Consider the following 23,626-nt stretch of genomic DNA (forward strand, 5'->3'; position numbering starts at 1 on the left):
TCCATTTATATGAGTGTGGCTGTAATTTCCCCGGTATTTGTTATGCATGGGAGAAAAATGACTCATGTTTGGTTTTGTGGTGTTCTGCCTGGATGGGGAATATAATTTTGACAGATCAAGGGAGATAGGGAATATCTTTCGAGGGCCCGTATGGTTGTCTGCCTATGGGATATCAGTAACTACTGTGGATGCATTTAATAGTAAAAAATGTGTTTCCTGGTAAAAATGGCGTTCTTTGGATGCTGTGCAAGAGTTTGACCATTGATGCCACCATCCAGGGCTGGAGAAACTGCACCTAGTCAAAAGAAACTGTTCAGTACCCGTAGTCTTTAAAAGAGAGGAAAACGTTTCTGGAGCTTGCAAGTGCAAACTTGCTACTTGCACGTAGCCTTCCTGGGCAGGATAAGCATCACCCAGCTGTTGGTGCTGGGCCCAGCGATGGCTGGCTGCGGGCTGGCAGAGACACGCAAGCAGTCCTGCGTCTGCAGGGCAGGGCTGGCAGTGAAAAGGGGTGATGGATGCATTTCCTGCAGCCAGGTGAGCACGTCAGTGGGTCCACCTTGTATCTCCAGAGTCTGGAAGGAGGGTATTTGCACACATCAGCTATGAAATAAGGGATCAGGCCTCTCTGGGTGATGGTTTTGAAGTTGAAAAGATTTCACTAAAAGTGGGTGTGTATGCTTGGCAAAATAGCTTACATTTCAAGGGGCACAAGGAGACTACAGTGTGTTTTACTGCTTCTGGTAGCAGATACTTGGAGCTTGAAATTCTCCCCCTTCCAGACTCCCCTCCTCTGTGTGTGGGCAGTGATTTCTCATACCGTAGGGAATTAAGAGAGCAATAAATTGGGTCTGGCCATTTCCAGCCTGCACTTTCAGGCCTGTCTTCTGGCCTGAAGAGGTTAATCAGGATCTTGGAGAAGGCGTGGGTCAGATAAGTCTGCTTTTTCCTTTCCTCTCCCCTCCCTCAGAACAAATCCTCAAACCACTCTTCTTAAATGTCCTTTTCCCCTTGATCCTACATGCATTGTACTGCTGCTCCTAAGCACAGGGAAAGATGACATTTAAATTATTAGAGAAAATACAATGGTCATCTCTGCACTTATTCAGGAATTGACATTCCGGGCTTTCTTTGACCTCTTCCTCCTTAACATCTTCTGCAGAGCGGGGGTGAGAGAAGGGTCAGCTCTTAAGTTTAATTGATTTACTTTAGGAAGTAAGGTGGGCTAGAGACGACTAAAGGGAAAGCTTAGAGAGACAAGGGAGGCAGAACAGGCTGGGAAGGAAGAGGACAAAGAAATTAAAGACAGCAGAGGAATGCCAAAGACTTGGTTCCACATCTTTCTCTTTTTTTTTTTCTGTCTTATCATAGTTCCTTGGCTTTTCTTTTGTATTTTAATATTTGAAAGGTACTTGTTTCCCCTTGCTTCTCAGTCTGTGCTTTGCCTTTCAGACTGCATTCTAGAAGGAAATAATTGGGACATTTCAGTCTAAATATATAGAAATTGGTAATAATATTTCTTTTGGAGGACTCACCTGAAATGCGAGAACTTTGGAGTCAAGTTTAGATTATTCCAAATTTGAGGGCAGGGTCTTTACCTTTGCTTAGCTTGTAAGGTATCACGCAGAGTTAGGTACTATATAAATAATACCAACTGGAAGGTCATCACAAAAGCTCTTCCACTTGGGCAGTTGTATGGTCTGTGCAGTAGGATATATAGTTTTATGGTATATTTTTATAACATATAGAAAGATTGGGAAGAAGATGTATTGGTAAATAAGGAGGTCAGCAGGTTGCAGGAATACTCACGGGTGTTCATACAGTTTTACTGCGAAAGAATGGATTGTCTTGAAATTCTTTTTTAAGGTGTTGATTCTGACATGTGGTAACAAACTAAACTTGCACAGTATTTCAAACCATAGAAAGGAAACTCGATTTAATATGTTGCAGTTTATGTCTACTTTATATTGTAAAAATGTATCTGTAAAACAGAGTGATTTGGTATGTAAATAATGAGCTGTTTAAACATACCAAACCAGAAAGCTTTTAAAAGTTTTTAGATCCTGGCTTTTGTAATAAAATGCCAACAAATCTCGTTAGTTATGGCAAATGAGATCTTTTCCCTTGTTTGGAGCGTGAAATATTGTCTTTTAGCCAGAAAAACCTATTGCTTATTGCATCATTGAAATTAGCCTGAAGTAAAAATGAATTTAAGATATTTTCTTTGTTTTGGAAAACATGAATGTTACACTTCATACAAGTAAAAATATTGAAAAATAATATAAAGCACTTATAAAAAAAGAAAATATGACATTCAGTTCTTTATCTGTTACCATGGGATGGGCTTAGAGGATGGGATAGGACCTCAGGTTACTGGGGGGGAAAAAAAAGGTTATAGTCAGTTACTGCTTGGCTGAATTGATGAAGTAAAGCTAACCAAAAGAAGTTTAATGGCTTTTGCGTAGGTGTAGCCAATTGGTGAGGAAGGTAAAGGATTACAGGTGTTCCTGTGCATGGAACAAAAGAAACAGGGGAGAGTATTAGTATTATACTGCGGTGACTGATGCTGCACATTGGTAAATGGATATTCTGATTGGGATTGCTTTCTTGATATGAGCCTGAGCGTAAATTTATTGGTCCTTGGCATTGCAGGTCTATTGTTTTGGTTTCCATCAGTATATTAGCTCAATTACGGCATTGTGACTTGCATATCCCAGTTATTGGTCCTGCTGAACCCCAGGGGAGGACAGTGATTTTAATTTCATGCCCCAGTAGCTACAGTTAGTGACGGATGGGTCTTTCAGATAAGGGAATCGGTTTGTAAATTACCCGTTGCTACCTCCTGTACACGTGTCACTGGCAATCTGTGTAGGAATGGCGTCAGCCTCTACCCACAACCCCTGTAGCTTCTCCCTCCTCCCCTTGGGAGGTGGAGGGGGGGGAAACCCTGAAATGCCACCAGCAACCTTCAGACAAGCGTGTCGTCATTGGGAACTGCTAATTAAATGGCACGCCTTGTACCAAGGCACATGGAAGCGGCAGGCAGTGCTTGGCTATATAACCTTCTGGTTTCCAGATGCTGTCCTTGGGACAGATTGTAAACAAAACGTCTGCAGGGATGTCCAGGCTGTCCTGCACGAGCAGGAAACAAGAAGAGACAGTTTTACTGAGGATCTTGGAAGAGCAGCGCTGTGCAGAGATGATGGCTGAGTGGCTGTTACAAGTTGTGTTTGATTTTTTGTAATCCTTTTTTTTTTTCTTTTGCTTTTCTGTATCATTTGGCAGTCATGGTCTAGCTTTTCATTTTCAAAACAGACACCTGATTAAATTAGTTACAGTTTTAAATTATTTTGCCTGAATTGTCATAGATGAGAAAAGGAGAAAACAAAAGGACTTGATTTAAAAGAATAAGTTTGCTTTAACAGTATAAATGGATGCAAAATGATGAATTATATATATTATATTATATTTTTTGCATAACATAACTTATGGGGGGGGAAATGACTTTCCAATTGCATGGCTCATATTTCAAATAATACAAAGTTGTTGATGTTTTATTTATTCATTTCAACACAGCTAACCCCTGGTGATCTGGAATGGCTTTTCAAATATGAAAGCATTAATTTCTTTCTAGAATTCATATTTTAACTTAGAAGTTTGCATAATGCATTAGGGGACACAGAGTGAATACTAATCATCTTCATTTTGATTATTTTCTATTTTATAATTAAAAAATAACTTTTAGTTAGGAAAAAACAAAGGCAACTTATTCCAATGCTTTCAAAATAATCTTATTTTTAAGGCTCTATAGCCAGGAAGCATCTCTGATATTGTTTTTAGATAATGAACTAGCAGGTACGTTGTTTTCTTCAAGGTTAAAATTCTAGCCCTAGCTTATCAGTGCTGAAGTAGACAATCAACATTTCTTATTCCGACCTATGTCAAAATGAGAAATAATGAACTTTAAAAATTTTTTTTGTTTGGTAACAAAATATCAGGAATATTTTATTTAAAATGCTGCCTGTATGTTTCTAGCTCTGAATTTCTGCTTCCCTGTGTTTTTATTGTTCTTTTAGGTGATCACCAGTGTGATTTGACTTCTCACCCATATATGTCTTTTTCTTAGATGGTGCTAAAGAACAATGCTAAATGAACCTTTTAGTTTATTGCTGCTTGCATCCTTGTTGATAAAACATCATTCCTATAAGCAACTGGCTCATTGCCAACATAAGCTCATTGGTTAAGTTCTGGACTTTATATTTGTGGCTGTGCTAAAGCCAAATTTTTAGACCTTGGGGAAAAAATAGCTATACTTTGTTTCAGAGTTTTTACATGTCATTGGAACCATCTTTTTATCACTCTGCAATGAAATTCTATTTTATTTCTGCTTCAGGACTCTTAATGTAACCATTGTGTGCTTGAGCAAAAGAAGAGTAATTTGGGGGGTTTGTTCAAATGTGTCTTTGTGGGGGTTTTGGGTTTGGGTTTTTTTGTTTGTTTTTTAAATTATTGCTTTGGTGTGTTTATTGTTACAGAAAGACACACACACACACATAACTTGAAACTAATCCTTGAATTTATACTGAAATCTGGTAAAGGGAGTGGACAAGAATAAATTCTCTGAATTAAGTTTCTGTATGCTCTTTGCTTTGCTTGTCTGCTTGATCCTACACAGCACACAGTACAATGCTGTAGTTGTTGAGCAGGATTTATAAAATTAAATAAAGAGAAACTAAAGTTTAGTTTTCTTGATGATGAACAGAAGTAGTTAAAATTCTAGCTGGAAGTAAAGCCTAGAAATATATGTGGCTGTTAGTAATTATCTAGACATCAGTATCGTGTGGAAGGTAAAATTGAAAAAATCAGTATTCCTCTTTTCATTTTTAAAAATAAAATAAAAACACATCGTATCTAATATAATTGATAGGTGATATAATGCAGATAGAGCCTTTGAAATATCTCTTGCATGATAAAAGGAGTCAGTTGTAATGGAAAAGCTATATGTAACTTGGCATCCTTGAACGAGCTGAGATCATTGCTGCCCTGACTCAGTCATGCCTTTGGTGCCGAATTATGGTTTCTGAACTGGTGATTACTCTGTGTTCAGCATCTGACATATAAAAATGAAGAGTTCACTGCTAGGACCATAATGTGATGTTCTGCTCTCCACAGGCCCACGAGCGATCCGAGAGCTCCGAGGTTGCCTTCGTTACCCAACTTGTGAAGAAGCTGATGATTATCATTGCACGACCAGCTCGGCTGCTTGAGTGCCTGGTAAGTTCAGTCCTCGGGAGAGTGCGTGTGTGATCTAAAGAGTCTGGTGTGTGTTTGAGGAGACAAGGAACACGAAGCCTTCAAGAGAAATCTTTAAATTTTCATTAAAACATTGATGAAAAATAAATCAATATTTTAAAAAAAGAAGTACTAAGTGTCTTTGCATTAACGTAGAAGTGTCTTTCCAATGGACTCAGTTACAACAGCAGCTAAATTATATTTTAGTAAAAAGTTTATGGCTGAGGGGCCAGATGTAGCTGTTGACATAATTTCATGCTTCTTGATGCCACCTGATTTTCCTTGTGTTGTTAGTAGCTACAGTAACGAGCCTGTAAATGTATGCTGTGCATACAGTGCCCAGAGAGCCATGCTAAGAAAGAACTGTCACTAAGGAAGAAATTCCCTTCCGTGATATAACTGGTGTTTGGGCTCTTGGACTCAAACTCTTAGGGCAGACCCAGCAATTGTAGAGAAACCTGGTGTTGGGTTTTACAGCTGTGAACACACAGAGGGATAGGCCAGTGAGACATCCAAGCAGACTTGTAAGCCTGGGTTTGAAATCCTATTTGGTGCTATTGGAATACACAGAAAAGCAAGTCTCATTGTTTTTTTAACAACTTACTCTGGCTAATTAGAATGTAGTTTTTTTATTTAATTCTAGAAAATGGTGAAAAGTGTTTAGGCCATTCCAATGAAATAGGCCACTGTGTCCTGAAGTCCTGCAACTCCAAAAATATTTTGTAGGTAAAGTGGAGAAGCAGCCTGAACTTGCATTCTCACTGTGATGCCATGGCAAGAGGGTTAATATAAACCTTGAAAATATATGGAAAGAGGTGATCAGATCTCTGGTGTACACAATGTTGTGGTGGCTGTTGGTTATAGGAGTCAGTTCTGTGACCGTATTTCAAAAGGATGTTGAATAATTAGTGAGAGCATAGGGAAGAGTCACAAAAAATTGTTGGAGTGCTGGAAAAGGTGTCACAAACCTACAGTGGAAACTCAGGAAATGACAGGATGAAATTCCCTGCCGTGTCGAAGCACACAATCTGATGGTTCTTTCTGGACGTAAAAATGACAGGGAAGCTACATCTGTTTGAGACATTAGAGAAGTTGACTAAATTAGAAATCTGTGGCTGGATATAGATGTACAGTTAACAGTTGAAGCACGTTGAGGGCAGTGTGTCCATGGGTGACTTTTATCACTGGAGTCACTAGAAGATAGATGAGTTTTGTGGAGCTTTCTTTGACAAAGTAGACAAGAGTGGTCCAATCTTCCCAATGATACCAGTTTTTAAAAACACCTGCAGAAATACTGAGAACCAGTAGACTTTGGAGGATTCCCTTATTCCTCCTCCATGACTGTCAGATGGATTGCTTTGCTGTGAACACTATAGTGCAAGGAAGACCACTGTCAGTGATGAAGTAGGCTGCACAACCAACAAGATAGTTGCCTACACTTACTTATGCAAGAAGTCTCCACTAGATTACATTGAAAATCCTGGGCACAACTCTATTCAGACTGGGAATTCTTTGGCTTTCAAAACCATTTCTGTGATTTAGATTAGTTTTGTGACTCCAGTTATCTTCCAGCACTTCTTCAAAACGTTTTTTTGGAAGTGAAGGCAATGAAGAAAGGAAATAAATTTAAGCTTATTGTGGTTGTCTTTGCTGCGTTCACCATCATCATTTATGCTTGCATATGCTCTACTAGTAACACATCATCTAGGAAAACACGAAACCTCAGTAAGTCTTGTGAACCCATCTCTATACCTTCAAGCAGTTCCAAACTCAAGCCAGCTTTGAGCTGCAAATCAGTAGGTCTCCAGGTTCCTCCACTGTCTTCTGCACCTGATGTTCTGCAAAGTGAGTGGAAGCAGGTGGAAGCAGTAAAGTCATTGAGATTTAAGTAATGAACTCCAAAGAATGTAGTGACAACCTTGACAATCAAGTGGCTAGACTACAAAGTATAAAAATAATATTTGGATCTGTATATTGTCTTCCCTGTTTTTTTTAACCTGTGTTGCCTTTCTAGCATTTTTTCTAAATATTTTATTCTGCTGACATGAAGAATTAAATATTAATGTTCATTTTATCCCATAAAAGAACAAGAAATATAGTAATGGATAGTCAACCATTTAAATAGCTTGAGAACTACATTTCATTTTTATTAACATACTTTTTTGTAATTTAAACTTTAGCTTCAATTGTTTGTGAATTTATAAACAGTTTTTCTAAGATTAATATTAACCTTAATTTTAGTAACACAGTTCATTCTTATTTCTTCCTTGTAAATGAAATAACTGACCACATAGGCAGTAGTTGTGATGGTTGTGATTGTTTTAATGGGGGTGAAGGCATTTAAGTATTTTAAACTTAAGTTATTTGGCTTCAGTCTTTGTATTACCTGTTAGACTGTGAATTGTTTATTTACGGACTGAGTCTCTGGGGCTTCAAGAAAATAATAATGTGTTTTGTGCATCACTGAAACCATCTTTGGGAAAAAGTATGTAATTTATTCTTTTTTCAGATTATGTTTCCATAGCACCTGCCTCCCCTTAGTAGGGATCATTCTTCTGTATTCAAATGATTAAATAAATCTACTAAAAAGAAGACAGAACTGGAATTTGTTTAATTTCTTAATTTTTTTGTATGTTTGAATTTTTTGTCACCAGACTTTTTTTTTTCCTGTCCTTTACTCACCAATAAAAGATTGCCAGTTGTATCCTGAAGAGTCCTTCCTTGACTCCACCTTTGCTTTCACCTTGTTCTCTGTATTATACTGCAGTCTGTTGACCGTCTCTCTCCTTGTGGTCCTTCTCTCTGCCAGTTCTGAGGCAGCTGATTAATCCATTTCCAGAGCAGTAGGAAGGAACTTTGTTTCTTGCATTGTTGCTGTCTTTGGTGACTGCATGTATCCAAGCAGCATTGCTTAGAGCAATCAAGAAAAAGTGTGTCTTTTCTCAGTTTCTCTACCCATTCAAATATCTTTACATTATCACAATCTCTAATTTCTTTTTCTTGTTTGCAGTTCTGTGCTCTCTTCTCTCTTATGCTGCTGACCACACTCACATCAGTTCTTTTCTGATGCCCTTACACCTGTATGCTGTAACTCTTCCCCTTTTATCTTCCCATTTCACTAGAAAATTTTTGAACAGTCTTGGCAAAGCTGCTCATTGCTGGTGAATGATGAGGTTTGTAGGGAGAGTTAAAGTTAACTAGTGAACTTGCTTCTAAGCAGAGTGCTCCTGCCGCCAAAAGCTTGTCTTTTATTTCCAACTGTGTCTGTTAGTCCAGTAAAAGAGATCACCTTCTTATAACCTTTTCTTGCCTTAGAGATCACATACACCAAGACTGAATTGATGATTCTATGCCGTATAGTACAAGAAATACTGCAGCAGTATTTCTTATATAGAAAGTGAAATCTTCTCTGCTGATATATAGCAATTGCTGTTTTATTAATAATTTTATTAGCAATTGTTAAGGTCAGGACAGTTACAGAATAAGGTGGGTGTATGGTTTGATCAGAAGTGACATTTGAAGGCAGATGAGGTTTATATTGCTTAACTCACCTGTCAGATGGAGGTGGCAGAAGGTGGCACCTCAGTCCTTATCACAGACCTTTCCCTGGCACATCTCAACGTGACAAAACTGGGAGGTGGGTCCAGACTAATTCTTGCGTTATCATGACCGTATTATCCAACAGTCTGGTTTTGGTTCATAAAAAGTCCCTACAGTCCTTGTCCTGTTTTGATTTGCAGATCTAAGCCAGTGGACATCCAGCAGGCTGTAAATGTCTGTCATTTTTGCAAAGCAAAGTGGAATGCATTGACTTGCTTGTTGTAACGGAAAATGTTTTGCATCACTGCTGAGCCCAGAATTAACTTTGGATGTTTCTGAGGAATCTCCTGTATGGGGAGAAACCTTTTGTACTTGTAAAGCTGAATCATTTACCTCTCTCTGTCTCTCTCACCACCTTGCTGTAGGAGTTTGATCCTGAAGAGTTCTACCATTTGTTAGAAGCTGCAGAAGGCCATGCCAAGGAAGGGCAAGGAATTAAATGCGACATTCCTCGTTATATTATCAGCCAGCTGGGACTCACCAGGGATCCCCTGGAGGGTAAGAACTCTTGTTTTGTACTCTCCATCCTGCTGAAAGGATAACCAGATCTCCTGGTCACTACGTAGCTGAAGGAGGCTTTTATTTTATTGGTTTAATTTCTAGGCCATTTTTCCTTATTTTCCTGTTTGCTGTCAAATTCTAGACTGTCCTTTCCAGCCCCATATCTCAAAGGAATGTTGCTGGCATAAGGATTGCACATCAACAGTGACAGTTCTTTACTTATGATGTTAATAATGTCTCCCTGTATTATAGCTGAAACAATGTTAGGAAATGGCTTTATGATTTAACTGTTTTCTCTGCGCTGTTGGACAGTAAAAGTAAATTTACCCATTATTTTTCTGATTTGCCTGCCTGCTGGTGGCCTGGTTGGAAAGTATCCTGTCATCCCACTTTGTTGTCCTCTCTGGGAAAAGTGTATTTGTTGTGATTTTCCATGAGAAACCAGGAGTAGTATGAATTTTTAGGTGGAGATGAGACTGTATTTTTACATCTTGCATAGCAGCGAAACTGAAGACAGTAATGCTTTAGAAGACAGCAACAGCTTTTCTGCTAGGTGCCAGAATTGCGTATGGTAAATTGAATATGCTGTAAATGTACAGAGGCCCAGAAGATCCTAACTTTGGAATTCGTGAGTTAATATTTCTGTCTGGCACTTTGCTAGCTGAATCTCTTCTCCTATGGCAAGTTTTACGAGCATGCACGGCTTGCTCAGCAACAATAGAAAGTGTGACAGAGACTGGAGGTTACTGCAAAATATTTCAGCAATTGAACCATACTTTTTGCTTTCTCAGGAGAGCATAATTTTAGCATAAATTAGTAGTCTGGATAGGACTAGTTTAACTTCTACGGTGTTTACTGGAATGACAGTGACAGGTTGACTTCAAGTGAAGAGCTCTTCGGGAAAATTTCTACCAAAGATTGCTAAATGCAATTTAATAGCATTTGTTGAAATCTGACATTAAAGGGAAATTTCCTTTGATCCCTGTCATGGGAGAGAACCTTTCCATCACTAATTCCCCTTACTAAAGTCAAATTTTCTTTAGAAATGTGTGGAGATGTCAAGGTGCCTTATTTCCTTTCTGTAAGGAGGGCACCCAGAAATGTCAATGATGTCTGTTCAGAGACTAGTAGTTAAGGTAGGATTTGGGTTTGCAAAGTTTATAGCATCTCCTAGGACAGCTGAGTAGCCTAAACTAACTGACTTTCTCCCAGTTTGCTGCTGCTCAGCATTTTGCAGAATCAGACACATTTTGTGGAGGGAGGTTGGTTGAAATGTAATGCTTTTTCTTTACTGGAGTACAGAGGTGTCACCAGGCTATAGGCAGACATATATGCATGGAATAGGTTTTAATATTAATTACATGGTAGTTTCCCCAAATGTGCATTTATTGCTTTTACTTACTATAGAAACCATCTAGAATAAGTCAGGCTGAGATTAGAACAATTAATTATATTCAGCTTTATATAAAATACTGCCTACAGCTTAAAAGATGTTAAAGGTTATCACTGTATAATCGGGGTGACTTTTTACAGAGGGGGAAAAATGTCCTTCATCATCTACAAGCACCTCTTAAAATCCTGTTTGTCTTGTATAAACAAAGAGAATAGTGTTTGATTGAGATCATTAGGAGTAATCTTTCCTCTTTCTTTTCAGAAATGGCCCAGCTGAATAGCTATGACAGCCCAGACACTCCTGAGACAGATGATTCAGTCGAGGTAAAGCATTAATACACTCACTCTGTCTGGCACTTTTTTTTCTCTGGAAAGAAGTAGTCTACAGTAAAGAATTAATTATAATGCAGAGTAATTTTAATTTAAAAAAAAAAGTGCTGACATTTAAAAGCGCATACTAAAACTAGAGTATACACATAAAAATGTGGAAATCTCTATACTGTGGTGGTGAAATGCTTAAAAGTTGCAAACAGGCATTATCATCAAGTTATGTTCATGGTTTTTTAGTTGCAGACAAAAATCATCTGGAGAAATTCTTTATATCTGCATTTGTAAAATGTGGTGGGTATTGAAGAGAGCTGACTTTAGTAGCGGACCACTGGAAAACTTTAATTATATAACTTGCTAGGTTTCAAAGATACTTAGTTGTTTATTTTATTGGTTTTTTAAAAATGTAATGTTGAGGAAAGGCCTGAATCTTACAGTCCACTGACTTTTTGTGCTAGTATTTGTGGAGGGAATCTGCAAGGGTCCTAGGGGTGCAGACAGTTATCCTAAAGCTGAGGACTCCAGAGGTTTAGAAAAGGATTGAGTTTGGGTGAATGCTGCTTAAAGAAGAAAAGGCAAAAAAGTGTCTTATAGAATTAAGTCATTCCTGCTCCTGATTTCCATTTTTTTATCTTCTTTCCCCAGAGCCGTGGGGCCTCTGTCCAGTCAAAGAAAACTCCATCTGAAGAAGAGTTTGAAACTATTAAACTGATCAGTAATGGCGCTTATGGGTAAGACTTTCAGACTTTGCTTTAGAAGAAAATACTATTATTGTCCTACTCAGGGAAGAGCTATAGCAAAGTTTGGTGAATGACTGGTTTTTGTTGGGTCCTGTCACGGGGATGGGAAATGAGGGGTTTGGATCACTTAAAGAATCACCTCCAGTTGTATTAGCAATAGGAAAATGATTTAATAGAAATTTACGTGAAAGTGTGACTTCACAGAATTTGATGGCAAGGTTCGCTCTGTTACTTAGTACGTGGATGAAATGCACACAGGAAAATTAAGTTAGAATCAAACTACACTTATGTATATAGGGACTGAAACCGTAATAGGGTAAAAGGGAATGTTGCAAAGAATTAATTTCTTGTGATTTGTGCAAAGATCAGGAATGTGGGAAAGGGCAAGAGAGTCCCTCCCACTGAGTCACGAGGTTCAGAGAAGACCCCCTTGCTTTCTAAACTCCTGTTGGAGTCTAGGTGCAGCTGGATTGACTCCTAGTCCCAGACTTGGTCAATGATTTATATCTAAAGGGATTATGAGTATAATAGCAACCTAAAATTCATTCACAGTTGAATAAAAATCATGACCGAAATTTAAGTATACATTTGAAAGTAATAACTTATAATATACTTGCTATAATATACTTACTATAGACTATTCAGGTTAGTACACATGCGTGCGTAAAGACACTAAGAGATATACATATAAGAGGGTGAAAGAGAGAAAAAGAGGTAGACCTGTTAAAAATTCCCCTCGAGGTCAGTGAAAATATTCATGTCGAATGCTTCGGCATCTTTTTCAATGGGCGAAGGGTTGAGCCTCAAGGAGCAGAGAGTATCAGCCCAGGTCGTGTCAGCTTTCAGCAGCAGACCTGCAATTTTCACAAACCGGAAAGTGTGCAAGCTCTGAAAGGCATCCTGCTCAGGGGGATGCTGGTCGCAGCCCGCTGCAGTCCAGGAGAGCTGAAAGGGCCTCATTTAGTACCGCTGTTTATAGGTTCGGGAGATGATTGACTTTCGTCAGCAGCAAATTGCTGGAATCCCAGCTGCGCTGGTACCGTTCCACATGCAGATAAGGAAGGCCCCGAGGCTGTCTGAGAATAACTTAAAACAGAGATACGGGATGCTCCAAGATTGTCAGGGGAGTACTGTAATGTCTCAAGGTTGTTATGAGAACTGGCTATCTCTACTCCCCTCCCTCTGCCTCTGCCGGGCAGCAGAAGTCCTTGAGACGCACAGCATATCTTCATGTCTTAGCTGCGTAAGAGTTCCTGGCACAGTCAAGGGTCCCTTAACTGCCCGACTCATTACACTTATGCTAAGGCCTAGTGAGCCTTCCGGAGTTTGTATATCAGCCCGGAGAGGGGGAAAGAAATGCACCACCACAGGTCCAAAGCATAAATGAATTTTGCTTGGGTCTTAGAGAGGTTCCACACTTGTGATGTCTTCCACATTCTTCTGGGAGATGCCATTTCTTGTGCGTTCTTGGGGTTTCTTAGATGATGGCCCCTGTACCTGGACATAGTGCCTGGCTGTGAAGTCCTTACATTGCACTGAACTGACACACAGCTCAGGAAAATTAGTTGCCCTACATTAAAGCTTTCAGAATATGGTATTCCTAATCCTTCTGTGGCACAAGTTTTCTGAAGCCCTTCCTAGCTGTGACCACAAGCCTGTTTTTCCAGTAACTATTTCTGCACTGTTTCTTTATGGTAGGTAGGTGAAATATAGACACTTCAGTACCTTACGCTGAGATGACAAAAACATTTTCCCTAAACATTGTCTCTAGGGAAAATATTGTCACTTAGTTTATTGTGAGATTTCCTAAGTAATAGTAAAAAAATGTAGTTCCATGAGTCTGAGAAAATTATTTTGCACACATTTCCTTATTGCTTAGCAAGGTAGTCTGTATTTCCTTTCATGCTGTCTGGTTAAGTCCTGTGATTTGTTTGTTTGAAGGCTAAATGAGTGAGGATAAAATTCTGTAGTTGCAAATGTTATTGATGATTCATTGAAACAACAAGAATATTGAGGGAGAAGTAGTTTATGCTTTTCCATTCTTCCATGTATTCAGATTATGTATGTAACATATGTGACTGTTTCTGAGCACTTGAAATACTAAAAGAAATGCTAAAATTACATTGGGGCAAATCTACTGTGAGAAGTAATACAGTAAAAATGCTATTAGATTTTATTATCCATTGAAGAATCCAGAATGAAGTTGGTCGTTTAAACTTTTAACCACTCATACAAACCTATCCAGAATTTTAAAGACAGTTCCTGACTCTTTGCAGTTCATAAATCCTTACCAGTGATAGCCATTAGGTTGTAACTGAAAAGCACTGATATTCAGTAGGTCATAACAGCAAAACCTGAGCATGTGCTTGAGTGTTTTGTTGAAGTGTGTGCTTAGTTAATAACAACTTGTTTTTTAAAAATTATGTGTGGAAAAAGCGTAAGCATATTTTTTAGTCAGTGAAAACACAACGGAGCAGGTCAAAGAGGCACATTGTTAGACAAGAAGATTTTATACATTTTCAGTCATATTTCTGCACAGGCCCAGTGATTTAAACGTAACTTTGTAAAAAGGGCAGAGAGAGGTGGTAGTTTTGCTGTTACTCATATCTGTCTTTATACTGGGTGTATTTTATAGTCAGCTGCTAGTGAGACACAATACCATGTTAAATGTAATATACTCCAGAGAAAAGGAAACAAGTACTGATTCAATAAGGCAGGCAAACTGGATGAAAATTTTATTTGCAAACTGTATTATTAATGTGCAGGAATCTAATGATCTGCAAATGATAGAAATGTAAGAGATATTTTACTGAAGGAAATCCCCGGTGACAGTGTTGCATCAAATTAATTTTATGGAGCTTGGAAAGAAATCGTGCTGATTCCATAAGTTCTGGACAATTTTTTAAGTGAAATGGTGACTGTAGTGTTGGAAAATACATGCCTCTCCACAATGAGGAAGTTTGTGACATTTGTGTCTGAAATATCTCCTTGTTAGTCACATCAGCAAAAATGCTGCTTAATTCAAGAAGGCAGAGTAGCTTTTGGGAGGAAGCGTCATGGGGTTCCTTCTTTTCTCGGGGAGCTTGGCACTGAGATGGGATTTTATGGAGTCATGGATAAGTCTGTTAGGATCCATCCAAAACAGTTACCATCACTGTTTAAAAAACAAAACAAAACAAAACCCAGTTTGAACTGAAAATGGAACTTTTCCTCTTGGTATGTGGTTTTCTAGAGCAGTGTATTTGGTGCGACACAAGACCACCCGTCAACGTTTTGCCATGAAGAAGATCAACAAACAGAACCTAATTTTGAGAAACCAGATCCAGCAGGCTTTTGTGGAGAGAGATATATTGACATTTGCTGAGAACCCCTTTGTGGTCAGCATGTTCTGCTCCTTTGAGACGAAGCGCCACCTGTGCATGGTTATGGAGTATGTGGAAGGTATGGTTGTCATTATCTACACGTGCAAAGGGACCTTAGATAGGATGGACGTGTATGCATGTATACAGCATATATACTGCGTGTATGCAGTGTGTCTTCTCGTAAAGGATGACATTTCCGAGTGATTTATAAGATGTGTGCTTTGGGTGTAAGACTGATAAGTGCACTGCTCTGAACACAATAAGTGGGAAGACCATCTCATGTGTGTGCTAGTCCTTTCTTCATGGAAGGTGAGCTCAGTCAGCCCTGCAGTCACAGGGGAGGTCGTGATGCCCTTTTAGGGAGGAGTGTATGGACTGCTTGGGCTGAGCTGGAGAAATGACTCATTCTACCTACCGGTAGCACAGGTTAGCATAAGGACATACTGCATTTGTGAATCCCTGTGACTAACACAACATGGTTGCAGTGGAGCTGAGGAAACATAAAGCCACATGTAGAAAACTGCTGGGGTCAGAAGTCAGCATGAACTTTCTAGTCCTCACTGGAAAGAAATTGTCCCGCTCTCCTATGGGATGGCGTGGCTAGATCCATAGCCTGTTTGCTTGGCATTACAGTTAGAAAAAGACAGTTAAGAAACATCACCAAGCAACACAGTCTTTGTTCTTTAGCAGCCTTTTTTAAAATACAGTGCTATTTTATGCTGGGTTTTTTGTTTTGCTTATTCTTTGGAACATTATTCAATTTTAGTTTATCACTGTATCTTATTGTAAGCGATATATTTCCACTGGTGGATGGGATTAATTTCTTATGCCTGGCTTGCTTGGCTGAATGTTTATGAGAAATAAGCTTATAGTTATTGTATCAGTGCTCTTTCAGATAAATTAGTGGAATGAAAACAGATGTATTGACATAACAAATTTTAATATTAATTCCTATTTGCAAGTAGAGATGAAGGTCGAATGAAATGTGTGGCCAGTGTTCCTTAAGAAGCTTGAATCAGGGGCCCACAGACTTATTTTCATGAATAGCCTGTGTCCGAAGGCATGGCTGCCTCTCCATGTGTAGAGAGAGCCAGTTAGTATTTGTAGAGGTGTTTACTTACTATTTTAAGAAGCTTGTATATCAGAAGTAGTATGTGTCTCAGTGGTGGAAAGCGAAGAAATTTATAGAAAGGCCAAACAGTCATGAACTGCCCTTTCTTCGAAGCTTGCTTACAGTTTGGAAACGGCACCTGTACAGTTCTTGAGCAAGCATGCCCAACATACCCATGTATGGTATGTTTTCCTAAGATTTTAATACTTACTTGAAGCTCAAGATGGAGTGTAGAGAGAGCTTTAGAATTCAGGCTAACAGGGTTGAGAGAGACAGCCTTTAGGAAACTTACTCTAATCTAGCATTGTAGACCTGTAGCTGCTCTTTCTTACTGATATTTGCCATTTCACTGTGCCATATTTGCAACTTTTTTTCTAGGAGGTGATTGTGCTACACTTCTCAAGAACATTGGTGCCCTACCTGTTGATATGGCGAGAATGTATTTTGCCGAGACTGTTCTGGCATTGGAGTACCTACACAATTACGGGATTGTTCACCGTGACCTAAAACCTGATAAGTAAGTCTTTAGCTCTTCAGAAGCTGGAGGGAGAGAGCCAGTTTTTCAGGGGCTTTCTCTGTAGGCAAGAGGACATGGAGACTAGAGACAGTAGAGATCTTCAGTGGCATCTGACATGTAGGAGATTTTATAGAGTCTCTTGCTACTGATGTTGAACCAGATAGACACTGAGAAAGGGTGGGAGGAAAGTCTTCAGATATTATCTCAAAGCTGTTGCTACACTGATGAAATTATGGCAGAAGGTAGTCTGATTTCTAGTTGCCTTGGCTGCTTTGTGATATTCAGTTGCATAGGAGGTTCCTTCCGGGTGTTTGATGGGGACGTAACACTGAGAATTTGCTTAGCATCTTGTGGTGTTCTTTTTTTAAATTGCTTTTGGGAAACAATTAATTGAATGTTGGATTATTTTGCTGCTTCTCTTTCTTCTAGTCTCCTGATAACTTCCATGGGTCACATTAAACTCACAGACTTTGGACTGTCTAAAATTGGGTTAATGAGTCTTACAACGAATCTTTACGAGGGACACATTGAGAAGGATACCAGGGAATTCTTGGACAAGCAGGTAAGCCGAAAAATTTTGTCTGCTGATGTGGGATCAGATGCAGGATTCTGTCTCAGGATAGAATTGGATTTTGTAGCACTCCCTCTCTGCCTTGACACTGTGCTGTGTGTTGTAGAATGGGAGGAAGATACAAGTCCATTCTCATGTTTGTGCAGAAATTGGTATTGTTTGTTATTTCAGTTTCTTGTTTTGGAGTGATGCACTTCAGCTCTTAGTTTAGGGTATTGAAAGTGTGGCCCAGGCAGCAATGCAGGTGTGAACAGAAATTGGTTTAGAGATGTAACGTGGATTTTGCTGGAAGGTTGTTTCACCGTCTCCCCCTTCTGGTGCTTAGAAAGTTCATGGCAAGTTCCTGTATGTTTGTTTCTTCTTGTAATTTTGTCTGATGGCTTAAACATTGATTTTTATCCCCATGATATTTACTAAGGGTAATTTTTCTCCTTAGCCTTCATTTTGCTAGGCTTAACCAGCTAAGTTCTTCTAGATAACAAGATAGATTTTCCTTTGATGAATGAATAGCTCTTCCACGCACCTCTTTCAACTTGAGTTGATATTTCCTGGGCATAGTTGACAGGAACTATGTTCTGGATGCAGGCTCACCAGCGCCTTGTATAATGGGATTAAAAAGTACTTCTCTTTTCTGAAAATACCTAGGATCGCAGCTGAATTTTCTTTTTTAGGTGTTGCAAGTGTTACTTCTTAATCATCCTGTGGTATTGTCTTCCTTTGCTTCTGAGTAACGATGTTTTTTCTAGCGGGAACACTCTTTGGTCACTAGATCATGGTCTTGCACTTTGCAGCGTTATATTTTTTTACAACTATTTTGTTATTGTTGCTGCTTCGAAGCCTGAGGCAACTTAGATCTTCCAACGTGATTTCCTTAGTCATTGTCTGTGCCAGCTGTACCTCCCAAATTTAAATGCTGAAGTGTGTAATCATGCTGTACGGCTAATTCTGCCTGTGAAACTAGGCAGAAATTAGTCTAGAAATTAATCTGTGAAACTAAATTCTGCTAGCACAAAGATGTGAGAGGTTTGTCAAAACTCAGTTCCTGATAGCTATAGCTGTGCCAGTAGACATCCATCAAGCAGACAGACCTACACACACAATGTATTTTTCCCCCATGCTTTACTATATGTACACCAAAGAACTACTTAGCTGGCATGTCCACACTCGGAACATTTCATAGTATGTGATATCATTTCTGTGCAGGTAATGTGTTCCTCAAATATAGACTCTTGCTCCATGGAAGTAGTTCAGAGCATTAAGTGGTTAGTGGCAAAACATAAACTTCCTTGTAAAACTCTGAGGGGGGGGAAAGAAAAAAAAAAAGACAAAATAAACTTTGATGTGAGTTTGGCAATTTGTAGATTTATTGCTTTCTTGTGTGTTTCTCTTGAGGTCTGTGGGACTCCGGAATACATTGCACCAGAAGTGATCCTGCGCCAGGGCTATGGGAAGCCCGTGGACTGGTGGGCCATGGGAGTTATCCTGTACGAGTTTCTAGTCGGCTGTGTTCCTTTCTTTGGGGACACACCTGAAGAGCTGTTTGGACAAGTGATCAGTGGTATGTTTCTGTTCTGGCTCTGAAGGGGTTTCAAAGTGTGCTGTGAAGTAAAACCTTGAAAATATTGAGGATCCACAGTTTAGTCGGGAAGGACTAGGTATAGAATAATGGGTTTTAGTTTTAAAATATTTATCTTTCTGTGTCAAAGTAGCATCCATCTGATTCAAGCTATCGAAAGTTGTTGAGTTGCTTCATGTCTTGCTAGATAGTTCTGTTGTTGTGCGTGGTATGGGAGTCATGCAAATCCTTGTGGGACTGGGGAAAAATATTTGGGGATTTTTCTGTTCTGTCTTTTAACTTAAATGATGGAGAATATGAAAGGAGCAGCCACCAGCTGGTCTAATTCAGTCTGATTTTGGTTATTGCTTCTGTAGGTGCAAATAAATGTCAGTCGATTAGTAATTGTTGTATAAATGAAATAAAAAGGAAATTCTAAGCAAAACACATCGAAGCTGTTGTACTCGGTACCTTCGCGTCTTGTGGCTTTTTAAACCTCTCTCCTGCTTGGAGTTGGACAAATGATTGCTTTGTGTTCTCTCAGTGAATATGCCAGTGAAAACAGTTCCTATTGGGAATGCTTTCTGAAACAGTAAATTTTTAACACACTTGGCAAATGTCCTTTGTAAAAAGCAAATTTCAGCAAAGAACTAAATATGATGCATGAAATCATTACCTGTGAATTGTTCTCTCTGTTCCAAGTATAACGAGTGTGGAATGTGCGGGCACGAGATACAGCTGCAGTATTGTCGTTGTCATTGTTTATAGATTGTCATGGAAGTCCCATTTCTCCTATTTCATACTTTATTAATAGAGTTCTTATTGCTTTTTTTTCTCCACAAGCACTGCTTGGATTGACAGCAGCTTTAGCTGACACTGAATTTTATGCATTTTGGAAAATGTCAATGCTTGAATTATATTAAGTATGCAAGCTGCTGAATTCGAGGTATTTACGATTCTGGGGCAGTACTGAACACTGCATTTCATGGTATAGGAATGTGAATGGTTATTCAAATTGGTCGTGAAGCTGGTAGAAAATGTCAAGTCTCTTTTTGTCCCCAGATGAAATTGCCTGGCCAGAAGGTGATGATGCACTGCCACCAGATGCCCAGGACCTCATTGCTAAGCTTCTCCGCCAAAATCCTCTGGAAAGAATGGGAACAGGTAGGAACTTTGTGCATAGGAAAGTACTAGCCAGAAGCAGGAAAAGAAGCTACCTTGCCAGTGATGCACACCGACCCATGTTGAAAAATGCTCATCTAGAGCTGGGAAACAATTTATACTGGGTTCAGTGAATCTTGTGTGATGAAGCTCTGAGAATTCGTGTAGATTGTACATGAGTCAGATATTACTGCCTTGTTTGGGAAATAAGAAAGGGGCACTGCCAGCTTGGCAACATAACTTCTCAAAATTGTGCTGTTCCATTGAAGGCTTGAGGGTTGTGTCTCCATTTGAACACTGTATAATCAGATTTCTTTGAAGTTCTCTTTGACTAGGGGCTTAATCCCCTACATGGATGTGAACTCCTGGGTGTAATAAAATAAATGAAAACTTTCCCATTCCTAGAGGCCTGCACTGTAGAACTCCCCAAACATACAACAAAGTCTGATAATCAGTTTGGCAAAGTCAGATGCATATGTCAATCTTTCTGTACTATAATGTCAGATTTAAAGTTTTACAAGCCAACACTTCCATTTCCTGATAGTAAATAACCATAAATAATCTCTAGCTACATTCTTGTTTTAAAATAATTTGTGCAACACTGTGGCTTCACAGCACAGGTTGTCTGTTTCATTGATTTGATTAGTTTGATTTAATTTTGGATTTCCAATTGGAAACTACACTTTAAGGATAAAAAACCTTAAAAAAAAAAATATATAACAATTCCAAAAGGCACATGTATTCAGCAGACTTAACACATGTGTACACAAGGGTGATGAATAGATCATGAATTAATAATGATATCAGATGGTTTTCACATGTTCTTCTTTACTTCAAATCCATGTACTTGAAAGATGTTGCTGTCATGGAAAAGATGTAGAGTTTCTTGCCTTATAAAATGAGTTGATGGACTGATTTTTTTGATTTCTTATATACCTGTAGTGCTGAGACTGCTGTTCCACTTGGCATCTCGTAGTGCCACTGGCACTCAGAAAACCTTTTATCTCTTTTCCTCTGCTATTCTCTTTTTTAAAAAGACAGTAGCATCTTTTATGAATATTAATTTCATTTGAAAAAAAATGCATATACTAGTAGACAGATAATCCTTAGTTTTTCCTTCTGGGTACCCAAGCTTCTGAGGTTAATAACAAAAGATACTAATTCAGGAAGATACATAAGCCCCTGCCTTGTTTTAAGCACATGAATGAGTTTATTCATGACAGTGGAGCCACTCACATGCTAAGTACCTTTCTGAGTTTGCTCTCTTTATTCAGCTATGAACAAGATGGTTTTTAGAGTTCGGAAATTTTAAATTAAGATGTCAATTAGTTCTTAATCTTGCAACTTGCTGTGGAATGTAACAGCAGATGCTGTCTTCCAGTCAGTTTAGTCATGTGTTTGTCATTAAACAGGAAGAGGAGGTGGGAAGAAGGCAATCTCCTTCAGATTTTATCCTGCATTACCACTTTGGTAAAAGGATAAGTAGTTTCTCAGAATTCCTGGAAAATGTGTGACTTAAACGTACTCGGGTACATTCTCTTAGGCTCGTGATATTTTTAGGGTTTGTTTTTCTTGCTATGCAAATGCTGAAAGAAGTACTCTGTAATAAAAGATGCTTATTTCAGGTAGTGCCTTTGAAGTGAAACAGCATCGGTTCTTTAAAGATTTGGACTGGAATGGATTACTTCGGCAGAAAGCTGAATTCATCCCACAGTTGGAATCTGAGGATGACACAAGCTATTTTGACAGTAAGACTAAAGATTCAGCCTGAATGGCATCATATTTTTTGTGCATATTTCATTTTTGAAATTGTTAGAGATAAGTCATTGTTAGAAATTAAATAAAACACTTGATGGAAATTGCTTTAAAAAGTTTCCATTGAATGCCAAGTAAAGTTTCTTTGAAAACAAATTAATTTTAAATGAAAAAGTGTTGCTGCTGAAGTCAATTGGCCTTTCACTGGTGCCTGTGGTCCTGCCAGCCATGGCCCTGCAGTGAGAGGTGCTGCAGTTGTTATGCTGGGTTTATTACAGTACTTTCAATTCATTTGGTAAATCCAACTTCCTTGAGTTTTTGAGCAATATTATCTTTCCCTAGTGACTGTTTTCAGCCAATAAATGTTTTTTTAAAAAAAATCCAAACCCTAAACCTTGAAGACAAATATGTAGGGAAAATTCTTTAGAGATTTAAAGTAATTTAAATCATTTTCACTGCAAGTGTATCACCTTATTTTAGTAGCATTAACTCTGATGAGATATGAAGTGAAGTGCCTGTCTGGTGTGTAAAATGTCTGGGAACTGCCATAGTATCAATGCTATGTAAGATTCCTGGTATTTCCAGATAAGCAGCAGAGAGAGTTGGTGCTCTTGGAAGAGAAGGGAGGAGCGTCATGTGAGGGATGGAGAGGTCTCTGTCCCCAGAGCCTTCGCTCCCTAGCTTTTCTCATTTGACCTGGGGAGCTGAGCAGGTGGAAAGGGCTTGGGCTTGTCACTGGTCGGGGGGGTCTCTCCCCGACTCCAGCTGCAGCACAGGATGATACTGGGCTCTTTCAGTTTCCTGAGCTATGGAAATTTCTGCCCTACTTCAGTGGAATCTCTTCCATCCTTCCCCCAGGGCCATGGGACTCGCTGACTCCATATGAAGCACATTTTTTTCTCTGCTCCTGTGCTTTGCTCAGGGTGAAGGGAGGGAGAGAGCAGCCTGCTTTCAGCCCCTTGGCTGCCACGCTGCAAAAGCAGTGATCCTATTTAGATAGTGCTCTTCCAGTTCGGGGAAGAGGCTTTTAGGCTAGGGTTTAGATGGAGGGGTAGGATGGAGAAAGAAATAGATTGAGAAATCTCCATGTACTTGCTGCAGAGAACGATTTGAGTCAAGCTGTGCAGAGGGGGCAGAGGTACGTTTTGCACATATTGAGGTTGTATTGGTACAACATACATGTAGAAACCGAAGTGGCGGTGTGTTCCCACTGCTAATTGGACTTACCAGACATTGAAGCTTGAGCTCTGGTCACTGAATTGGGTCAGTGATTGGGAGAGGTGCAGTACAGCAGCCATGAGTGGATCCTGATGGGTAAAAGGACGACGTTATGTTCAGTGGTGCAAATCACTGGGTCTGTCAAGTAGGAATGATGGCAAACTCTCCAAATGCCCAGGCATGCTCAGCAGGTTATCACGGTGACTTTGAAGTGAGTCCTTTGTAAAGGCGGGAATTCTCATGTCAGGAAATATCTCACATAGACGCTGATAAGAGTTGGTGTTGCTGTTATAAACCCTAATGCAGAAAATTTTAGAATTTATAAAAGTAGCTTTCTGGCTGATACAGTGCAGCAAATTTGGCTCAGGATAGCTATCAGCTTTCTGTGGCCAAACTTATTAACGCCTGCCCCACAAAATCCAATGTGGGTAGCTTAGAAATCCAGTGCTGCAAATCTCAAGGCACAAAATCTCTTTGGAGGCAGTTTCGATTTTTGCATTAAAAAATAGCTTTGCATATTGGCT

General features: G+C 39.2%; 1 protein-coding gene across 1 annotated transcript in view; it reads left to right on the forward strand.

Moving 5' to 3' along the window:
- MAST2 (microtubule associated serine/threonine kinase 2) overlaps positions 1–23,626 on the forward strand; it is a 199,668-nt gene that overhangs the window by 158,528 nt on the left and 17,514 nt on the right. The window contains 10 exon segments of the mRNA XM_052801576.1: positions 5,173–5,274; positions 9,258–9,390; positions 11,048–11,109; positions 11,758–11,843; positions 15,085–15,293; positions 16,704–16,842; positions 17,272–17,404; positions 18,806–18,971; positions 20,031–20,132; positions 21,755–21,877. Coding sequence (XP_052657536.1) covers positions 5,173–5,274; positions 9,258–9,390; positions 11,048–11,109; positions 11,758–11,843; positions 15,085–15,293; positions 16,704–16,842; positions 17,272–17,404; positions 18,806–18,971; positions 20,031–20,132; positions 21,755–21,877 — 1,255 coding nt within the window.

Source organism: Harpia harpyja, chromosome 11 (genome assembly GCF_026419915.1).
Source record: "Harpia harpyja isolate bHarHar1 chromosome 11, bHarHar1 primary haplotype, whole genome shotgun sequence".
NCBI lineage: Eukaryota > Metazoa > Chordata > Aves > Accipitriformes > Accipitridae > Harpia > Harpia harpyja.